Source organism: Melanerpes formicivorus, unplaced genomic scaffold (assembly GCF_026170545.1).
Source record: "Melanerpes formicivorus ecotype bairdi unplaced genomic scaffold, bMelFor1.0.p_v2 SCAF_4, whole genome shotgun sequence".
Lineage (NCBI taxonomy): Eukaryota > Metazoa > Chordata > Aves > Piciformes > Picidae > Melanerpes > Melanerpes formicivorus.
In genome coordinates this window covers 37949527-37971188 of record NW_027142356.1, presented here as the reverse complement: position 1 = coordinate 37971188, position 21662 = coordinate 37949527, and the positions used below count along the sequence as shown (strand labels likewise).

Sequence of the window (21662 nt, the reverse complement as noted above, 5' to 3'; positions counted from 1 at the left end):
AACTTCATGATTTCTTCTTAAAAACATATATGTTTCCCAGTCTTTGCTAAGGTCAATCTGTACTAGGAGAAAACAGACTTGTCCTAAGCTTAGCCTGAAGGGTAAAAGTGATTAGAATCACTCCTTCACTCATGGGATGTTAGGGCTTGGAAGGGACCCAAAGAGATCATCCAGTCCAACCCCACTGCCCCAGCAGGAGCATACAATCCAGCACAGCTCACACAGGAACACACCCAGACAGGCTTTGAAAGGCTCCAGAGAAGGAGACTCCGCAACCTCTCTGGGCAGTTCCAGTGCTCTGTGAGCCTCACTGTGAAGAAGTTCCTCCTGGTGTTGAGGTGGAACCTCCTGTGCTGCAGCTTACATCCATTGCTCCTTGTCCTATCCCAGGGAGCAAGTGAGCAGAGCCTGTCCCCTCCCTCCTGACCCCCAGCCCTCAGATATTTATAAAGAGTTATTAAATCCCCTCTCAGTCTTCTCTTGTCCAGACTAAAAAGCCCCAGGTCCCTCAGCCTCTCCTCATCAGGCAGTGCTCCAGTCCCCTAATCATCCTCCTAGCCTCATTTATACCTCTTACAGAAATGCCATTTCCCTTGTTCCTGCAAAAATCATCAACTCCAAATACACCAAGGTAAGAGCATAAAAAGGTTTTTCTTTTGGTCTTGAGTTAGCACTGACTGACCTGTTTGGTGGGATTCCTGATTTGAATAAGGCAGGAGGAGATGTGAACTCAGCTTTGGTCGACTGCACTGCCAACTCTTTCTCCAAATTTCCAGTTCTGCCCTGCTGTACCTTCAAAACAACATTTCAGCATTAGTTCAACCCCAGGAGTGTAGCAGCCCCAACACTCAGCACAGCACACACAAAAAGAGAGGGAAGTCCAACTTTAACCAGGCCTTTTTATAAACTATCACCTTTGCACAGCCAATAAAACCCTCCAAGGATATATTACTTCAGTGCTGTGTTTAATACAGGTAGGAAGCAATGTGCCAGAGAATAACTTGTTACTGCTTAAAGGATACCCAGGGTATCAGGTAGTGACAGGACTAGGGGGAATGGAATGAAGCTGGAGGTGGGGAGATTCAGGCTGGAGGTGAGGAGGAAGTTCTTCCCCATGAGAGTGGTGAAGCCCTGGAATGGGTTGTCCAAGGAGGTGGTTGGGGCCCTGTCCCTGGAGGTGTTTAAGGCCAGGCTGGATGAGGCTCTGGCCAGGCTGATCTAGTGTGGGGTGTCCCTGCCCATGGCAGGGGGGTTGGAACTAGATGATCCTTGTGGTCCCTTCCAGCCCTGACTGATACTATGATATTTACTTTCCAAGCATTTAACATGAGCAAACCAAAACTGATTCCCCAGGTAGGATTTTCTCTCTGGACAAAAGAAGGTATTAAATTTTGAGAAGAAGCAAACTTATTAACAAAATAAAAATGTTCATAATCTTCAGGAGGGAGATAGGCCAACAAGGTCTGCTACCCAACAACAACAAACCACAAGACAAGAAACAGAGTGGATGGATTCTCAAGTCTGCCCTGCTGACCATGAGATCTAATTTGAGTCCTAGCAGGAAGTCACTTCATGCCCTGGGGGTTGTGCAAACTTCAGGAGATTTGTCACTAGCTCAGACTGAATACCTCAGCACCAGCAGTAAGCTTTTGGAGTACTGCAGCATTCCAGAGACACTTTACTAAAGCTGTGCAAGACCCTTGGTGCAGCCCCTTCAAGTACTGCTTGACTTCAGCAGCACATCATACAGGACAAGAAAGCCCTGCATGGCTCAGCACTAAGCACAAACCTGTGCTGCTTCAGCGTTTAAAGACACTCCCTCTGTAGCAACCTACAGCTACATCACTCCAGTTCAGTCACAGTGAGACATCATACAGGTTCTGAACTCTGGAGGTCCCTTCCATCCCCTGATGTTCTGTGATTTGGTGATCATACAGGTTGTGTTCTCACAGCTGCTTGTAGGCAAGTGAACTACTTAAGCTTTAGCAGAATCATAGAATGGTTCTGGGTTGGAAGGGACCTCCAAAGCTCATCCAATCCAACCTCCTCTGCACTCAGCAGGGACATCCTCAACTAGATCAGGTTGTCCAGACTCCTGTTGAGCTTCACCTTGAATATCTCCAGGCTGGATAAGTCTCTGGCCAGTCTGATCTAGTGTGAGGTGTCCCTGCCCATGGCAGGGGGGTTGGAACTAGATGATCCTTGTGGCCCCTTCCAACCCTGACTGATGCTATGATCTCCAGGGATAGAGCCCCAACCACCCCCTTGGGCAAGCTCACTTCTAAACATAGGCACTTCTTTCCCTGAGCTCAGAAATGCACACATATAGTTAAGATGTGTTAAAAAATGAATTCAACTTCAGTATCCAGAAATATGTATTAAAAACCAAAACCATCTGAGAGGTTTGGGGTAAGGATTTCTCTGAAAAATCTCTAAGGGGAAGCTTTGGTTTGGAATATTTATCCTCCTTCCCTCAGGACAACAGTTGAGAGAAGTCAGCTGCAAATCATCACTCCCACTGCCCACCACTGCAGCTATCAGAATGGAAACTGAGGAAGGCAAAAAGCCCTGGGGAGCTTCTGATCTGTTCTGACTGAGATAAAGCCAAACTGACTGAAATACCCTCCAGCAGCATATGAGGGCAAACAAAAATACCTGGTTTCTGTCACAGAAGTACACAGAGGGAAGCAACAAACAGTTCCAGGCCAGTTTAATGACAGCTCAAGCACAAAAGTTACTAAATAGTAACAAAACCCCAATAAACCAACCCCAAAACCCCCCAAAACCCCAAACAAAACCCACCCACAACACCAACAAACCAATACCAACAAAAAAAAAAACCCCAAGTCCCCCTCCAAAAACCCCAAATCCAAACCAAAACCAAACACAACTGAACAAAAGCCCCAAAATAAATAACCTTTGTATTTTGATTTCAACTTTAGGATGAAACAGAAGAGGAAAGGAGAAAATAAGAACCTACAAAACCCTGTTCTGTCCTGAAAATGAGTCCTGGCATACCAATTTTTATTGCTCTCCACAACTACCTGAAGGGGAGTTCTAGACAGGCAGAGGTTGGTCTCTTCTCCCAGGCAGCCAGCACCAGAACAAGAGGACACAGTCTCAGGCTGTGCCAGGGGAGGTTTAGGCTGGAGGTTAGGATGAAGTTTTACACAGAGAGAGTGATTGCCCATTGGAATGGGCTGCCCAGGGAGGTGGTGGAGTCACCATCACTGGAGGTGTTCAGGAGGAGACTTGACAGGGTGCTTGGTGCCATGGGTTAGTTGATTAGGTGGTGTTGGATGATAGGTTGGACACAATGATCTTGAAGGTCTCTTCCAGCCTGGTCTATTCTATTCTAATCTATTCTATTCTTTCTGCTCCCTGAAAAATCAGCACTTCTGAACAGAATGTTATCTAGGAGTTGATTTAGTGCAGTCTAATCCCAGATGGACAAAAATATGAGAAGGTTGATTGTCACATCTCAGAGCTGCCAAGGAGAAGTGCTACAAAACACAGTTAAGAGCTACGAGGCCCCAGGAAAAAACACAACCAAGCCATAAGCCAGTGAATCTTCCTCAGCACCATCTGCACAAACTCTTTCACCTGCATAAGCAACTCCAAAAAAAAAGGAACCATCACATAAAGAAGTCTGAAGTTTCCCTGGGCACTTTGTTAGATCCCCAGGCCACTAACTCACATGCTTGCAGCAGGGTGATGAGCAAAGCAAAGCTCTGCTTTAAAGCAGCGTTTTGTGACACGGGCAGAAGGTCACTGATGCAAGAGGAGAGACTGAAATGATGGTTAAGGTTCACTTCAACTTGGTCTTCTGTCAGGCCTGTGGTGGCATGGGAAGCAATACTTCATACAAAAAAGCCCAAAGTAAAACTGAGAGCAACCAACACAAAGTTCACTAAAATTCACCTTCAAAAGATGGTATCTGCCACCGAGAACCTCTGCACTTGGTCTTACTTCCATAGCTTTGTCTTCAGCCTAAGTTAAATAACACATTGCCCATTAAGATACCACACAAGGCTGAGGTGATGGGCCACAATCTGAGTCAGGGGACAGATGCAACCTAGCTGGAGCTAGTCTGGCACACTATCCACACAAACTGCCACGCTCTAGGCTCGGGGCGGGGAGCGAGGTGTGAGCTACCAAGCACAGAGCAGGGCAGAACAAGCTTATGGCACACAAGCAGCTTTACAGGGGTGGGAGAGCAAAGAGGCTCCTGGAATGTACACCAAAGGGGTACTGCTTACCGTGATTTTATTGGTGGCTGAGGTAACTGGGAGAATTTCAAGCCCCATCCGTATTCTTTTCTGTTTTTCACAGTAAGCTTTCCAGGTATCTTCATTGAAGCCATAGTTGAAATAATCAGAAAGATCAGCCCCTTCAAACAGAAAACCAGAGAGGTTCAGGACATCAGGAAGTGAACCTTTTCTTCACTGAGCAAATTAACACATCACAACAGATCAGGTCTTCACCTGAAAGCTTCCTAATGAAGCACACAACAGAGTGCTGCATCACTGAACATGCAGCACCCATGGCTAAGGCTATCAGAACATTCAAATGTAGCTGGAGTACCTTGCCTGGCAGCCTGTCTGAGGGAGCAAGAGTAGGCAACTACAGAAAATTACAGGACATTACAACCCCTGTATCTTTGCAGTAAGGCAAGTGCAAGATCTTTAGGCTGGAGGTTAGGAGGAAGTTCTATACAGAGAGAGTGATTGCCCATTGGAATGGGCTGCTTGAGGAGGTGGTGGAGTCACCATCACTGGAAGTGGTCAGGAGGAGACTTGATGGGGTGCTTGGTGCCATGGTTTAGTTGATTAGGTGGTGTTGGATGATAGGTTGGACACAATGATCTTGAAGGTCTCTTCCAACCTGGCCTATTCCATTCTATCTACAGGTTCCTTCAGCTTCCTTTTGCTTGTGCTGCATTTGACTCATTTCATTTTGATGCCCAGTTTCACTTGATGCCACCAAGATTTTTTCTTGTAAGACAAAGCTCAAATGCAGAGAGTCTTTTCAATATCTGAGAGGTCAAACACCACAGACTTCTTTTCCCCCCCCCCATTTTGTAGACCCTAATTGCATTGCCAAAGCAATCCACAAACACTAGGGAAAAACCTAGACAAGAGCATCAAGATATACTGCCACTAAAAAAACAACCAACCAGTCACCCAGTGCTGGTATTGAAGTAAGTCACTTGAGAGAAGCAGACAATAAACACAGGAGACTCAGGAAAACTTCATGTGGTAGCAGCTTCTTCAAAGCCTGTGGACATCTTATCCATGAACCCAAAGAACCACAAGCAGCTCTCTTTCACCATTCTTCATGGCTAAACCTGCTAGCACTACTTTCTGTCCAGCTGTATCTGCTGTCCTATGGCAGAGGCCAGTGGAAGTTATCTCCACAGATCTCCAAGGAGGGTTCAGGATACACGTGTTTAAGAAAACCACACAGTGTGTGTCCTGCAGTCTCTTTTACTCACATGTGTGTGGGATGTATTCTAAGGAACAGAAGCACACCCACATGCTCTGTGGCACAGCACAAAGGCAGCTTAGCTGCTTTTCCCAGATGATGTGGTACAGTATCTTCTAGCTATAGGGTAGGTAAGAGCTATATATAGCAAACAGGAAATAATAAATAACCTGGATGGATGTAAGCTGCAGCACAGGAGGTTCCACCTCCACACAAGGAGGAACTTCTTCACTGTCAGGGTCTCAGAGCCCTGGAACAGGCTGCCCAGAGAGGTTATGGAGTCTCCTTCTCTGGAGACTTTCAAGGCCTGTCTGGATGCATTCCTCTGTGACCTGAGCTAGATTGCATGGTCCTGCTCTGGCAGGGGAGCTGGACAGGTAGTGATAGGCCTAGGGGGAATGGAATGAAGCTGGAGGTGGGGAGATTCAGGCTGGATGTAAGGAGGAAGTTCTTCCCCATGAGAGTGGCGAAGCCCTGGAATGGGTTGTGCAGGGAGGTGGTTGGGTCCCTGTCCCTGGAGGTGTTTAAGACCAGGCTGGATGAGGCTCTGGCCAGCCTGATCTAGTGTGGGGTGTCCCTGCCCATGGCAGGGGGGTTGGAACTAGATGATCCTTGTGGTCCCTTCCAACCCTGACTGATACTATGATCTCTGGAGGTCCCTTCCAACCCCTAACATCCTGTGAGCCTACTGAACATCTGCACAGCAGTTAATGTAAAGCAGAGAATTACCTGGCTTTCTCCAAGGCTTATCTTCAAAAGAATCTAAATCTACTTCCAGAAGTGGCACACCATTAATACTCCCTGGTGCATCTAGATCCACCCCTTTCACCTTGGCACCTGTGAGGAAAAAGGAGAAAGTTAGAGCCTTCTGACTCTACCAAATAGTTGGAACATATTTAATATTGGGGGTGTAAGTCAGATTTAAATTTATCAAGAAGTTTTGGAAGTGAAAATTATTTCCTTCTGGAGGACAGGCTGAGGGAGCTGGAGAAGAGAAGACCCCCAGGGGACCTTAGAGCTGCCTTCCAATACCTGAAGGGATCCCACAGGAAGGCTGCAGAGGGACTTTGCATCAGGGCACCTAGAGACAGGACAAGGGGCAATGGTTTGAAGCTGAGGGAGAGTAGGGTTAGACTGGATCTTAGGAAGAAGTTCTCCAGTATTAGGGTGGTGAGACTCTGGAATAGAGTGTCCAGGGAAGCTGTGGCTGCCTCCCCAGTGAGGGTATTCAAGGCCAGGCTGGATGAGGCCCTGAGCAGCTGAGTCTAATTGAGAGGTGTCCCTGGGCATGGTGGGGAGGTTGGAGGAGATGAGCTCTGAGCTCCCTTCCAAGCTGAGCCATTCCATGAAATTCTTCTTTAGCCTTTTCACTCACATTGCTGTGTGCAATTCCTTACCAGAAGATGCAAAAGCTCGTCCTCCTGTCTTTATGTTGAGATTCACAGGTGCTGCTCCATAACTTCAAAAATAAAAACAACAAAAAAACTGAATTAGAGAAAAACCTAAACCCAGGAGAAAATACAAAACAAGTGTTAGCTAGATCCAGAAACAAACTGGACCCAGTCTCAATCACCATCCTGAATCTCTAGCTTTCCAAGCTGGTAACACTGTAAAAGTAAAGAGTTCAGCCTAGGAGGAAGAGAGGTGTACCTTTCTATGCTCAGAAGCAACTTCTCCAACTAATAAACAGTTGTGAAGCAAGTCCCAGCCACTCTTCCTGAGTTGAAAGGATAAAGACCTTGATAGAAACAAGAATGGACATAACCAGAAGAAGAGAGAAAGGAAAAATGAAGTTCATTTAGGGATACAGATGACACTCTGGAGAATAAAGTAGAAACAAAATCCAACCCAAACCAACCAGAAAGGGCTTAGAGAGATTGGCTCTCTTTTCCAGAATTACTCCATTTAATCTGTGCAGAAGTGGCAAATAGAACCAGTTCTCTACAATGACTCAAAGGCTGTCTTGTTTCAGTGTACTTCCAGCAATCACCTGTTCTGGTGAGCTCCAACAACGTGCCATTTCACTTTCTAAACTACTTGAGAGCTTCCTTCATAAAAATGCACTTCAGAACTCCAAGTACTGATTTACTTCCTTTAGGAACGACAATATTGCTCATGTGAATCATTAAGAGCTAGCTTTCACAACCACTTGCATGCACTGGAGGTTATGCTTACAGGCAGTATCAATCCATAATGAGACTAGTTTCTAATCAGAAGGCAGTCTACAGTTTGCAGCACCACTTCCACCCACTTGGAGTTTCCCTTCAAGCACTGCGACAGCACAAACCTGACCCAAAACAGACAGTCATAGAACAGTTTGGGTTGGAAGGGCCCTTCAAGACCATCTGGATCCAACATCCTGCTACTGGCAGGGACACCTTCCACTAGACCAGGTTGGTCAAGGTCCCATCCAACCTGGCCTTGAACACCTCCCAGAAGGGGACATCCATGACCTCCCTGGGCAACCTGTTCCAGGGTCTCACCAGGGTGATCAACCCAGGAGACTCCTGAGTGCCTGAGATTCCTCAGTACCCTCAGATCAAGGCTCAAGAAAAGCTTTGGTTCCAGTACATTGTAAAACAACACCCATAGAATCCTGGAATCCCAGTGTGGTGGGGGCTGGAAGGGACCTGTGGAGATCACCCAGTCCAATTTCTCTGCTAAAGGACCAGAGGTCCCAGGAGGTTCCATTTAACCTTCTGATCTGCCATGCTGTATTTGTGCACAACTCTGTCAAACAAATCTGATGTTGTAACAGCAGTTGATTGCTACAAGAAAAACCATTTAATCCTATAAAAGGAGCACAGGAAAAATCATTTAATCCTATAAAAGGAGCTTGTTATCCTCAAGTTAAAAGCAATGAGCAGTTTGGTTTAGATTACCACCCTTCAATGAACTTTCTGCCCCATTTGCCCAGGAGAAAAAAGGGTCCCCAGAAAACAACCATTTCTTCATAAAACTTTCCACTCTAATTAGATTTAGGATCATCTGCTTTGTTTTCTGTATTCATGGGGGAGAGCACCAGCAAATCCACTGAGAATATGAAGCTAGTTTTGCTTTAGACTTGAAAAACTTGAGGTCACTGCCTCCACCATAAGCATACTTCCAAGTTATTGAAAGCAGACAAGTAGAGGACTGCTCTGTCTGTATTACAGTGGTTTGCAGTTAGTTCAGGGGACAAAAGACTGACAGTTTAAAAACCCTGTGTTTCAAAACAAAAAAAATGAGTCTACCAGCTGCATTCTGAAGGTAAGAATGCAACACTATACATGAGTCAGACTTACCTGCAGACCTGTCATAACCCTGGTAAGAAATGGCACCCTAGCACCTCTGGTTTTAATAAGCATTGGGATTGCCAAGAGAAACAAGCAAATCACTTTCCTCAGAGAATTGTCCATGCCATGAAAAAAAAGAGTGTTTCATAACTTTGGGTACAATTCAATCTGCTCTAAAGCTTTCAGTGAAAACCAAGCCCTTTATCAAGAGAAGGAGGAATATGTGGCAGTAACAGGGGCCAAGAAATTCGTGTAAAGCCCAAATGCCCAACCCATGCTCTTGAGAAACTATCTCCAGAGCCTGGCAGCTCCACTCTGAAGTACATGAAAATCTCAGTGGAGAGCAGCAATAGGAATTGAAACTGCAGAGGTCTAATTAGAGCTGTATCCACTCCCAACAGAACAAGGACACATATTTCTGATGTTCTCTGTGCTCACCACTCTACCACTGTGCAACAAAAATCCACCTCCCCCAGAACAATGCTAAAAATGCTGGGTGGCAGCCATTCCATGATAAAACCCAACCTCCTGGTTTACAAAACTAACACACCTATTTCTCAACATTTGAAAGCAAAGTTTAACTCATGCAAGAGCTCTCCCATTTCACCTTGTTGTTTACAAGTTAGTGCATCTCTACAGAGCACTGTCAAAGAGCTGAAACTAAACCTAAACTGAGACTCATTTGCATAACAACTGACACTGACAACTATGAAAGAGCCTCAGCAGGCAATTAAATGTGATCTTAAAAGTTCCCCCAGTTAATGTGTTGCAGCAACTTACCTGTACTGTGGAGCTCCTGTTTTAATATCCCCTATGGTGACTTGAACATCATCTTCATCATCATCGCTATCGCTGTCGCTGTCCTCCTCAGCCTCGGCTGCCTTCTACGAAAGAAAAGGCCAAAGCAGTCACTCACCTCTCCAGTGGACAAAGCTACCCAGGCCACAATTCTTCAACTCTACACTTCAGAACTGAGTAGCAGTAACAGCACATTTAGGAAGCTCACCTGCTGAAAGGCTGCAAGTGCCTGAAACCTCTGGATGCAAATAGGGAAGTAGTTTGAATACCAAGTCCTGTTTCGGAACCAAGATGTTTCCTCAATGAGCACAGAAGAGTTTCTACCACCTAACAGCCTGCTTCCCTCTATCTAGCTCATGCACACTGGTTCTACTCTTATCTTGCCACTCAGGAAAGAACCTAAAGGAAATGATCAAGGGGGCTGGAGCACCTCTCCTATGAAGACAGGCTGAGGGAGTTGGGGTTGTTCAGCCTGGAGGAGGGAAGGCTTTGGGGAGACCTTATAGCAGCCTTCCAGTATCTGAAGAGGGCTACAAGATGGATGCAGAGGGATTGTTGGCAAAGGCTTGAGAGCAGCCCTGAAGAAAAGCACCTGGGGGTGCTGGTGGAGGAGAAGCTCAACAGGAGCCAGGTATGGTTTGTTTCTTCAGTAACCTCCAATGGATCTTTCTCTCAAGTACTTGTCCAGACTTCCCTTGGACTCACGCAAGCTCCCAGCAGTGGCACTCTCTTTGGCAAGGAGCTCCACAGCACCCACTACTGCAGGAGGACTGTTTTCATCCTGGGCCCTACAACTTTCATGTCCAGTCCCAGTTTTCATATGGAAAGGACTTGGAGGAATAAATCCTTAGTTATAGCTTCCATACATGATTTTGTTAGGCTCCATCACACCCTCTGTGTGCCTGTCTTCCAGACTGAGAAGTCTTTGCTTACTCAGCCATTCCTTGTACAGGAGCTACCTTGATTGCTCTTGCATCACTACTTCAACCAACTTTTTCCAGTTCTGATGTGAGAGGAACAAAACAGCACAAAATTCAGGGTGCAACTGAATAATGAATTCATGGTGGAATGAGATCTTCCACTGTGTTCTCTATCCAATTTCTCCTACATGGCAAAGTTTAACTGGTGTTTTAGACTCCAGACAAGCACTTAGCCATCAATTAATGAATCTCTCTACTTGACTTAGTGTGGCCCTCCCACGTGGTAATGATCAGCTTAGAGACCACCCTTTTTCCTCCCTGAACATCACCCTCCTTTTTCTAAGCAGAATTCCAATAACCATTTAACTCCTTACTTGTTCAGATAGATTCAGAACCTCAACCTCCCTGGGCAGCCTATTAAAGAGTCTCACCACTCTCCTACAGAAGAACTTCTTCCTAAGATCCAGTCTAACCTTGCTCTGCCTCAGCTTCAAACCATTTCCCCTTGTCCTGTCTCTAGACACCCTGATGAAAAGCCCCTCTGCAGCCTTCCTGGAGAACCCCTTCAGCTATTGGGAGGCAGCTCTAAGGTCCCCTGAGAGTATTCTCTTCTCCAGGCTGAGCATCCCCAGCTCCCTCAGCCTGTGTTCACAGCAGAGGTGCTGCAGCCCTTGGATCATCTTTGTGGCCTCCCCTGGACTCGCTCCACCAGCCGTTACCTTCTGATGCTCAGCATACAAGAACTGGACACAGGATTGGAGGTGGGGTCTCAGCAGAGCAGAGTCAAGGGGCAGAATCTCCTCTCTTGCCCTGCTGGCCACAAGCCACTAACAAAGAAGTGCTTTACTCTGCTCTGAGGAGCCTGTGTAATTCATCTCTTGAACCATAGTTTCCTATCATTCTGCAGATGCCAACTGCTCATCACATTCACAAATGCAAAACAAGTAGAGAATGCTATGTTCTTATCAAGGAGGACAAAACTGGGCCTAACTTTGAAAAAGGGTATGTCTGGGAAAAGAGAGATGCCTTGAGGCATCCTCTCTACCCCCCCCACCCCCAAACCCCCTAGAAGCACTACTCATTTTTTCCCTTTTGGCTTGAAAAAGCAGAGTGCAGGTAAGCACTGAATTTCCTAATTCAGTGATTTCCACAGAGCCTCTGCAGGGATTGTCAAACACCTTTCAGGACAGAAAAGTCAAAGGCACACATTCCACAGGAGTTCATCAATTCAGCCAAATTAATCATGCCCCCACCCCCCCCCCCCAAATCAAAAGACAAAGACATTCAGAGCTACCGTTTTCACAAGGCCATTTTCTGCTGCTTCCTCTTCGCTTCCAGGTGGAGGTGGAACACTTCAAACAAGAACAAAGAGGGAAAGATGAAACTAGGGATTTGTGCACATGATTATTTCACACATACCAGCTAATGAGGGGGAAGAAAACCCCTTTACTACATTACTCCAGAGAAGAGACACAGCTTCAGCTATCTTCTGGCTGTGGCCAAGAAGGCTAATGGCATCCTGGCCTGCATGAGGAAGAGTGTGGCCAGCAGGAGCAGGGAAGTCATTCTGCCCTGTGCTCAGCACTCCTAAGGCCACACCTTGAGTCCTGTGTCCAGTTCTGGGTTACTCAGGTTATGAAAGATGTTGAGTTGCTGGAAGGTGTCCAGAGAAGGGCAACAAAGCTGGGGAGGGGTCTGGAGCACAGCCCTGTGAGGAGAGGCTGAGGGAGCTGGTGTTGCTTAGCCTGGAGAGGAGGAGGCTCAGGGGAGACCTTATTGCTCTCTACAACTACATGATAGGAGGCTGTAGCCAGGTGGGGCTCAGTCTCTTTTCCCAGGCAACCACCACCAGAACAAGAGGACACAGTCTCAAGCTGTGCCAGGGGAGGGTTGGGCTGGATGTGAGGAAGAAATTCTTCCCAGAGAGATTGGCCATTGGAATGTGCTACCAAGAGAGGTGGTGGAGTCACCATCCCTGGAGGTGTTTAAGAGCCTGGCTGAGGCACTTGGTGCCATGGTTTAGTTGATTAGATGGTGCTGGGTGATAGATTGGACTTGCTGATCTCCAAGGTATTTTCCAACCTGGTTAATTCTATGCTACTCTACATTAAAATGATCTAGATTAGTATGAGTTTATATTAGCAGGATAATATTTCACTACTATAAAACCTATGTGTTGGTGGAGTGGTTGGAAGCAGTAAGGCACTAGACCTAAATCCTTATTTGAACAACACACAAAGGGAGAACAACAGCATTTTTTCCCCCCCTGGAAATACATATTTCAAAGAAATAATGGGAGGAAAAAAAGAACATTTAAACTCCCATAGGCCATGTTGCACTGAAGCAAAACTCCCACATGTGCACTGGAAAGCCTCCTTCCACCATATGGAACAGCTACAATTAAATCAATTCAGTGATGAAGACTGAAAACTGGAAACATTTTGAAACTCCTGGTGCATCTAAAATGGCCAGCACTGTCCAAGTCATGCAAATGAGCTGTGTCACACCTCCTGCTCTTTCCTCCACAGCACTATCTTCATTCCTTACAGTTCCATTAACTGGCAGGCTGTTACACCACAAACAGCAGAGTAAGCAAGGAGCCATTTCCCAACAATATTATTTCACTGGAAAAGGTATTTCTGAAATGCAGTGAGCAACTGCCAGTTCTTCGGGAACAGAATGATTTGCATCCTATCTTCTATTGGCAAAATAGAATAGATAGGATCATAGAATTGTCAGGGTTGGAAGGGACCTCGAGGATCAGCCAGTTCCAACCCCCTGCCATGGGCAGGGACACCTCACACTACAGCAGGTTGCTCACAGCCACATCCAGCCTGGCTGCAAACACCTCCAGGGATGAGGCTTCCACCACCTCCCTGGGCAACCTGTTACACCCACTCCTGAGTGCTGCAGCAAAACCCAACACAGCTCCAGAATTCAAGCTTGACTGTGTCACTTCATCACCCATTAACATGTCAGACTAGCTCCAGAACTCAAAGAAAAGCTCACAATGTGGGATGCCAGAGACCAAGACTTCTAAGAGGCAACTATCACCACACTTCCAGAATTTCAAATGCAACTCACAAGATGCAGAAGCAACCATTTGCTATGCTTTGCAGTCCACAGCTCTGAACCTGAGGCAGTCAATTCCCAAGCTAGACACAACTGAGCAGACACTGGAGTATAACACCTTTTCTAATCACAGGATGTTAGGGGTTGGAAGGGACCTCTGGAGATCACCCAGTCCAACCCCCCTGCCAGAGCAGGGCCATAGAATCCAGCTCAGGTCACACAGGAACACATCCAGATAGGGCTGGAAAGTATCCAGAGAAGGAGACTCCACAACCTCTCTGGGCAGCCTGCTCCAGGGCTCTGGGACCCTTATAGGGAAGAAGTTCCTCCTCATGTTGAGGTAGAACCTCCTGTGCAGCAGTTTCTGTCCACTGCCCCTTGTCCTATCCCAGCGTGCCACTGATTAGAGCCTGTCCCCTCCCTCCTGACCCCCAGCCCTCAGATATTGATAGACATTTATTAAATCCCCTCTCAGTCTTCTCCTCTCCAGACTAAACAGCCCCAGGGCTCTCAGCCTCTCCTCACCAGGCAGTGCTCCAGTCCATTCATCATCCTTTTAGCCCTCTGTTGGGCTCTCTCCAGCAGATCCCTGTCCCTCTTGAATTGGGGAGCCCAGAACTGGATGCAGTATTCCAGGTGTGGCCTCACCAGGGCAGGGCAGAGGAGAACCTCCCTGGATCTGCTGGCCACACTCCTCTTAATCTGACATGCAAATAATTTTCTTAAACAACAGTAACAGTGGGAAAAGGTCTCAGGTCCAGGAGAGGTAGCTGAACACAAGGGATCAATTAGAATAGAATAGCTTGAAAATAAAGAGCAAATAACTGAGTAGAATTTTTCATCCTGGGAAGGAGATGATTCAAGCTGAATGCAGTAGAGGTTTAGGAAACTGATAAGTGACAAGGAAAAGGTGACAGGAACAAACCTCTGGCTCTTACACTACAAGAATCAATGGGAATCAAACAATTGCATCTAGTGGCTGCTTCAAAATGATACTGCATGTTGTCAAGTGGTGGAGGTCATTACTGCTGTGTCACACTCTGCATGTCAACAGTTGACACCACTTCAAAGCAGCAGCTCAGCAAGCTAAGTCAGTCCACCAAGAGCAACTAAAGTCAAGAGTTCTCATGGAAAGGAAAACCACCTGTTGGCTGAAAGCATTGAGAGACTGTAACAAGGCACGATTTCTTGCACTGACTTCCCCTTTACTCGTTTAATTTGTCTTGACAGTCAACAATTTCCATAGTTTAAGAGTTGGGAGACTTCTTCCCTCCAGGAGGAAAGACAGATTCCCATTTTCAGCCTTTGCTATCAACCTCCAACAACTCAGCTAGACTTTCAAAGCAGCATTTTCTCATGCAGCTGCTTATAACTCAAGCAGGCAGTCCCAAATCCTGCTTCTTCTAAATGTATTCCAAGTACTCTCTTTTTATAATAAAAAGACCCCCAAAACTCTAAACAGATGTGTTATGGGACTTGCAAACCCAACCACCTAGGAGTCTTCCACTGCCTCCCTGCAGTCCTTTGTCAACATTCTGGGAAGCAGACTGCCCTTCAACTCCTAAATTATCTAGGACAAATGAAGTCTTGGTCCATTACTAAGAGTGCAAAGCACAATGCTTGGAGAAATAACAGACCTGCTGGCATCTTGTGAGGGGCTGCTGCTAGCCTCACAGCCAAAATTTGACTTCAAAACACAAGTGCCCCAATTCCAGAGGTAAAACCATTTCACAGGCAGGCCAAGTCATTCCAGCAGACCAAACATACTATGTCAAAGAGATCTGCAGAGATACCAGAGCGTGTCTGGGCACTGTGATGTCTCAAGCAGCTGGGAAGAAGAACGTAGTGAATAAAACTTCTGTGCAGCCACGCTACCAGACTTTCAGGTGTCAAGACACTCACCTAGCTTTTTCTTCCTCTGGTTTCTCTGCTTCATTTTCATCTACCACAAGAGGAAAAAAAACAACACAGCAGTTAACAACAGACCTCCCCCCGGAATGTGACAGATATCTTGTCATGAGTATTGTCAGGCAACCCTTCAGTTTGTGAAGGGTTTGATTGAGACGTTGTGAAATCATCTGAGCAGGCTCCCGAGCTCTCACAGTGCTCTATACTGACGGGCCCACCGTGGGGGCAGGGCTGGGCTTACAGGTTTCATTACGATTTGAGCGTAAAGGGAGTCCCCGAAGTTGCAAAGAAAGTTTAACACAGAGAAGGTTGAGGCCGCTTCGGTACTTTAACGCTGCACGCCCAGGCAGGGGGGTCCAGGGGAGAGGATGGGCCGCGGCAGGGGTACGTGCGAGGCAGGCACACCATGCGGGCCTCCCGCTGCCGAGGCCCAGCACGCCTCGGCCTGCGCGGCCAGGGCGGAGCGGACGGCGGATCCTCAGCGCCCGGCCGCGGGGTAGGGCACTGCGACCACCCTGCGCCGGGCAGGGGGCCGCGCACAGGCCCGGGACGGCGCCGCCGGAGGGCCGGCCAGGAGGAGGGGACTGAGCAGCGGCGGCGGGACCCTTTCAAACGGCCGCCTGCCAGCCCGGCGCGGCGGGTCACGATCGGTCCCGGGCCGGTGCGGCGGCGCACGCCGCGGCCTACCCACCCCCACCGCCACCCCCACCCCCTCCCGCCGCGGCGGGGCACGGCGGCGGGGAGGCGGGCTGGGAACGGGGGTCTGGGAAGGTGCGTACCGCCATAGAGCCACTCCTCCTCCTCGTCCCCGGCGGCCCCGCCGAGGTCTGCCGACGGCCGCTCCACCTCGCCGGTAGACATGGCCGCCTCCCGCGGGACGCGAGGGCCCAGGCCCGGCGGCGCCGGCGCCTCCCGCCGCTGGGCAGCGCCGCCGCCACCTCCCGCGCCTCCGCCGGCGCCCGGGGCCGCGATGGAGCGGCAGCCGGGGCGGGGGGAGCGTTGGGAGAGCCCACCCGGCCCAACGGCACCGCTGGCGGAGGAACGGCCGCCGCCTGCTCGGCGCTTCCCCTCCCCCGCCGAGTGAGTGACACGCACAGGAAGCGGGCCCGGCCCGGCCCCGCGGCGCCCTGGGCACGGGCATGCGGGGGGCGGCCCGGCGGCGCCCGGCCGCTCGCACAGCTTCCTCCCTGCCGCCGGCTCGGGGACGCGGCCCGCGCGGCCAGGCGCCGCTGCTCGCCGAGGGACTGCGAGCGAGGAGAAGCCGCGGGGCCTCCCGGCTGCCCGCGGCGGGAGCGAGCCGGGCCGCAGGGCGAAGGGGAGGGCGGCTGTGCGGCCAGGCCGTGCCCGGGGCCGCTCGCGCTCTCGGTCTGCCCTCCGCGCGCTGCCAGCCGCCGGCACTCACCTCCCCTGAGCCTTCCCCGCGGTCCCGAGGCGCGGCGTGCCGGCCGCAGCCGCCTTGCCTCCCTCTCGCCGCTCTTTGTCTCCGCCGCGCTCGGCGCTCCTTGCGCTCTTCTGCATCCCCAAACGCCCGTCCGCCCCCTCACCACGGATCACCGGCAGCGCGGCGGGCTCTTCTGGGACATCCTCGCCCCTCTCCAGAAGCAGGGCTTGGCCAGACACACGTCCAGCCCGGTGCCGTGCTTCTGCTGGTAGCTGATGGCAGCTGCCGCGGGGAGCGTAGCCGCTGGATAGACACGCTGCCGCTTCTACGAGTGCTGTCCTCGCTCTCTGCTCGAGGACTCTCCCAGCTGCAGCCAGTATTTAAGGCTTAGCAACTCTTTATAGACTTTTTTTTTACCGCCCCCCACCCCAGTTTTATTTTTAGCGCCAGTAAGCGTTTAACATCCAAAGCGTGCTGTGAGTGTTCCCCACTCTAACCATGCATTCAACGAAGAAATTGCTCTTGGAAAAGTGGCAGGAAGTAGCAAACCGTTTTTATTGATGATGTTTTCGCTTTGCACCTGGGAATGCTGCAAGATTCATTAGGAATGTGCCATCCTAGCAATTGTCAAAATAGGTTTTGACCAGTTGTGTGTACAAAGGGAGTCCCCAGCACCATAGAATAGGATAGGATAGGATAGAATAGACCAGGTTGGAGGAGACCTTTGAGATCAGCATGTCCAACCCATCACCCAACACCATCTAATCAACTAACCCATGGCACCAAGCACCCCGTCAAGTCTCCTCCTAAACACCTCCAGTGATGGCGACTTCACTGCAGAATGGAATGGAATGGAATGGAATGGAATGGAATGGAATGGAATGGAATGGAATGGAATGGAATGAACCAGGTTGGAAAAGACCTTTGAGATCATCCAGTTGAACCTATCACCCAACACCATCTAATCAACTAAACCATGGCACCAAGTACCTCATCCAGTGTCTTTAAACACCTCCAGGGATGGTGACTCCACCACCTCCCTGGGCAGCCCATTCCAATGGCAAATCACTCTCTCTATGAAGAATTTCTTCCTAACATCCAGCCCAAACCTCCCCTGGCACAGCTTGAGACTGTGTCCTCTTGTTCTGGTGCTGGTTGCTTGGGAGAAGAGACCAACCCCCACCTGTCTACTGCCTCCCTTCAGGTAGTTGTAGAGAGCAATAAGGTCTCCCCTGACCCTCCTCTCCTCTGTGCTAGGGAGGTTTGTGTAAACTAAAAGGACTCCTTTTGCACATCAGGACAGCTTGGGAAAGATTGGACCAGAGGGCTTGGCTGTGTTACAAACACATCACACCTCTGGGTGGGTGGGGAAAGCCTATTCTTTGAACTGCCTGCAGAGAGAGCCTTGTTTTCAGGTTCAGAGCAAGACACTTCACTTGACTTCACATGATCAATCTTCCTTCATAAAAAGCAGTCTTTTTTCCACTTTTTTTCTCCTTGATAATTAAATGCTTGGGAGTCACATAGAGATCATGGATTGTGTGCTACAACTGGGAAGGTTTTCATTCATTGTGCAACTCCTTTAGGTTTCTTTTATAAATATATGTAGCAGAGAAGCCAACCAAGGTGGCTTCTCACCCATAACATTTCCAGGCACTTGTCTCTCATGAAATAAATGTGTATTGTAGCACCTCTAACTGGGCATCAGTCTCTTCATGTTCATTCTTGCTTTCTTTACTCGGCCACTTAGCACACTTCTGACCAACATTAAACAACAGGTCGAGGGAGGTGATTCTCCCCCTCTACTCCATTCTGGTGAGACCCCACTTGGAGCACTGTGTCCTGTTCTGGAGACCTTAGGAGCCCTCCGGAGTTCTTGCAGGAAGGATCTGGAGGTGTGGAATGTGTCCAGAGAAGGGCCACAAGGGTGAGCAGAGGGCTGGAGCTGCTCTGCTATGAGGACAGACTGAGGGAGTTGGGGCTGTTCAGGCTGGAGAAGAGAAGGCTCTGAGGAGACCTAAGTGTGTCCTTCCAGTATCTGAAGGGGGCAACCTATCACCCAACACCATCTGATGAACTAAACCATGGCACCAAGCGCCTCATCCAGTCTCTTCCTAAACACCTCCAGTGATGGTGACTCCACCACCTCCCTGGGCAGCACATCCCAATGGCCAATCACTCTCTCTGTGTAGAATTTCTTCCTCACATCCAGCCTGAACCTCCCCTGGCACAGCTTGAGACTGTGTCCTCTTGTTCTGGTGCTGCTTGCCTGGGAGAAGAGACCAACCCCCACCTGGCTACTGCCTCCCTTCAGGGAGTTGTAGAGAGCAAGAAGGTCTCCCCTGAGCCTCCTCTTCTCCAGGCTAAGTAACCCCAGCTCCCTCAGCCTCTCCTCACAGGGCTGTGCTCCAGACCCCTCCCCAGCCTCCTTGCCCTTCTCTGGACACCTTCCAGCAACTCAACATCTTTCCTAAACTGAGGGGCCCAGAACTGGACACAGGATTCCAGGTGTGGCCTAAGCAGTGCTGAGCACAGGGCAGAATGACCTCCCTGCTCCTGCTGGCCACACTGTTCCTGATGCAGGCCAGGATACCATTGGCCCTCTTGGCCGCCTGGGAATGCAGCAGGGTAGGAACAGGCATGGGCCAGACTGGAAGGAGAGGACTTAATTCCCTTGTATTTAATTCCACATTATATCCCATGTCAGAAAAAGTGTCCTCCTCATTCTGTATTGAGGCTGCCCAAGTGAAATTCCATGCAGAGCAGATTTGCAGAGGAGCCATCCACACTCTTGAGGAGAAGAGACTGTAGATGCACATTATGGTATGTCTTGTTTTTTTTCCCCTAGCTCTATTTGAAATAGGGTTTGAGATCCAGAATTCTTCTAAGTAGTAGAATTTTCACATCTCCAACTGAATATCATAAAAGCTGCATTTATTAAAAGAAATTCTTTCTTGTTGCTAGTTTCCCAACCACTGATTCATTAATGCTAACACCAGAAATTCAGAACTATGGAACAGGGAACGCTGAAGGAAGTTTCACCTTCCCACTGCTGTGCACTTTAGTGAGTACCACAATGTTTTGGTATAATAAAGATACCGATGCAGCACTGAAGTGTTAATGACATAGAATTGTTTTAACATTTACCAGGAGCAAGACCAAGGAAGCCTCCTCAGGACAGCGTCAGGCAGAACTGAACTCTCAGTGCTCAGACGGACCTCCTGCTGCTGGCCAGGGCTGAAGCATCGTTTCTAATACAGACTGTAGATGAGAGAAACGCTTCAATGGTTGTCAGAACTTGGCACTACCATCAAGAAGAGCCCACTACCCTCTCCTGTCCCAGCGCAGTACCCCAGCACTGCGTCCCAGACTGCGTCCCAGCCGCAGGACGGGAGAACTGCCCGAAGCCAACCCCTGGGGAGGCCAAGCCCCACAGCAGGTGCAAAGGAACGCTGCGAGGATCAGCCCGTCAGCAGACGCCCCGATTGCGGTGAGGGCACCACAACACAGCCCCCGCAGCCTCACCGGCTCCATTAACGACACCTGAGCCGCCACGACCGCCCCCAGCCGCCTCCCTCCCCACGGACGCCTCTGGCGGGACGGCAGCGCTCGCTGTGCTCCGCCTCCCCGCCGGCGGGCAGCCAATCCGCGCCCGCCACCTCATCCCAAGCGCCGGCGGCGCGCGGGCACGTGCGGGGTGTTGTGGCTGTCAGCGCTGCCGCGGCCATGGCGGCGCCGGTGCCGGAGCTGCGCCGGGTGTGCCAGCAGGCCTGGGAGCCCGTGCTCGCCAGGGCGAGTCGGGCGGTCGTCTTCCTAGACGCGGCGTGCGCCGAGGCGCTGCACTGGGGAGGCGGCGGGGCGGGCGAGCTGCTGGCGGCGGGGGCGCTGGCCGTCAGGGCTCTACCCGCTGAGACGCGGGGAGCGGCGGCGTCGGGCCGCGTCGTCTTCGTGGTGAGCGGGCCGCTGCGGGGAGGCGCGGCCGCCGCCGTGCGCGGAGTGTTGGACCAGGGCGCCGTGCGGCACTGCGTCCTGGTGTGCGGCGGCGAGGCGGAGGACGGCGAGCAGGCCGAGATGGAAGAGACCCTGCGGCGGTGGATGGGCGAAAGCGGCCGCGTCGAGGTGGTGCTGCGGGGCCCGCCGCTCCTGGCGCCCGTCTCGGCGGAGCTCTGCTTGCTGCCTGGCCTGGCGACGTTCCTTCCGCCTCTGCCCGGCTCCGGCGGGCCCGGCCCCGTGGAGGCCGGCCTGGGTGCCCTGTCCGCCGAGTTGCGGTCGGCGATTCGGGCCCTGGTGGGCGACCTCGACGCTTTGTTCACCGCCCTGGGGCTGCGTGAGGAATGCTTCGCCGTGGGGACTCTCAGTAGGGTCGTGGCTGCTGAGCTGGCAAGCTACGCCCCGGCCAGGAACAGGAGGAGGATGGGCACTAGTAAGGCCTCTGTCGTCTTCGTGGACAGGACGTTGGACCTCGCTGGTAAGAAACTCACTGCTGGGGGCGATTGTCATCCCCGCGGGCCCGCAGCCACGCTCTCGGGTGGTTTGCAGATAGTTGCAGGAGGCTTCGTGGCTTGGGAGCATGTGTAACACTGTGGCCACGGTGGCTGCACACATATCCTTGCTCCCCTGTGCATCATGGAAACCAAGAGTGAAGCAGGAGGCTGTGCTGGAAACACAAGGGACTGTTTCTGGCGCTTCCACTTTGCTACAAACTGGAGACCTTAGCTGTGTGTGTGTGTCCCATCCCAAGGTGTGAAGGAGACAGGATGCACATGCTGTGCCTTATGAATTGCTGTGAAGCATTCCTCCATGGGTCTGATTGTCACCCTTGGC

General features: G+C 50.3%; 2 protein-coding genes across 6 annotated transcripts in view; one reads left to right on the top strand and one right to left on the bottom strand.

Moving 5' to 3' along the window:
- FIP1L1 (factor interacting with PAPOLA and CPSF1) overlaps positions 1–16409 on the bottom strand; it is a 38443-nt gene extending 22034 nt beyond the window's left edge. For 3 of the 5 annotated variants that reach the window (XM_068137694.1, XM_068137696.1, XM_068137697.1), the window contains exons 1-9: positions 16237–16409; positions 15452–15491; positions 11772–11829; positions 9540–9643; positions 6882–6943; positions 6214–6321; positions 4260–4390; positions 3922–3990; positions 683–792 (exon numbers count right to left, since the gene is read on the bottom strand). In XM_068137694.1, coding sequence (XP_067993795.1) covers positions 683–792; positions 3922–3990; positions 4260–4390; positions 6214–6321; positions 6882–6943; positions 9540–9643; positions 11772–11829; positions 15452–15491; positions 16237–16318 — 764 coding nt within the window. In that variant the 5' untranslated portion in view covers positions 16319–16409. The remainder of the gene's footprint in view (positions 1–682; positions 793–3921; positions 3991–4259; positions 4391–6213; positions 6322–6881; positions 6944–9539; positions 9644–11771; positions 11830–15451; positions 15492–16236) is intronic. The other 2 variants (XM_068137695.1, XM_068137698.1) reach the window with 1 other exon arrangement.
- Positions 16410–20564: 4155 nt separating this feature from the next.
- Positions 20565–21662, top strand: part of SCFD2 (sec1 family domain containing 2) — a 187428-nt gene continuing 186330 nt past the window's right edge. Inside the window, exon 1 of the mRNA XM_068137763.1 lies at positions 20565–21306. Coding sequence (XP_067993864.1) covers positions 20565–21306 — 742 coding nt within the window. The remainder of the gene's footprint in view (positions 21307–21662) is intronic.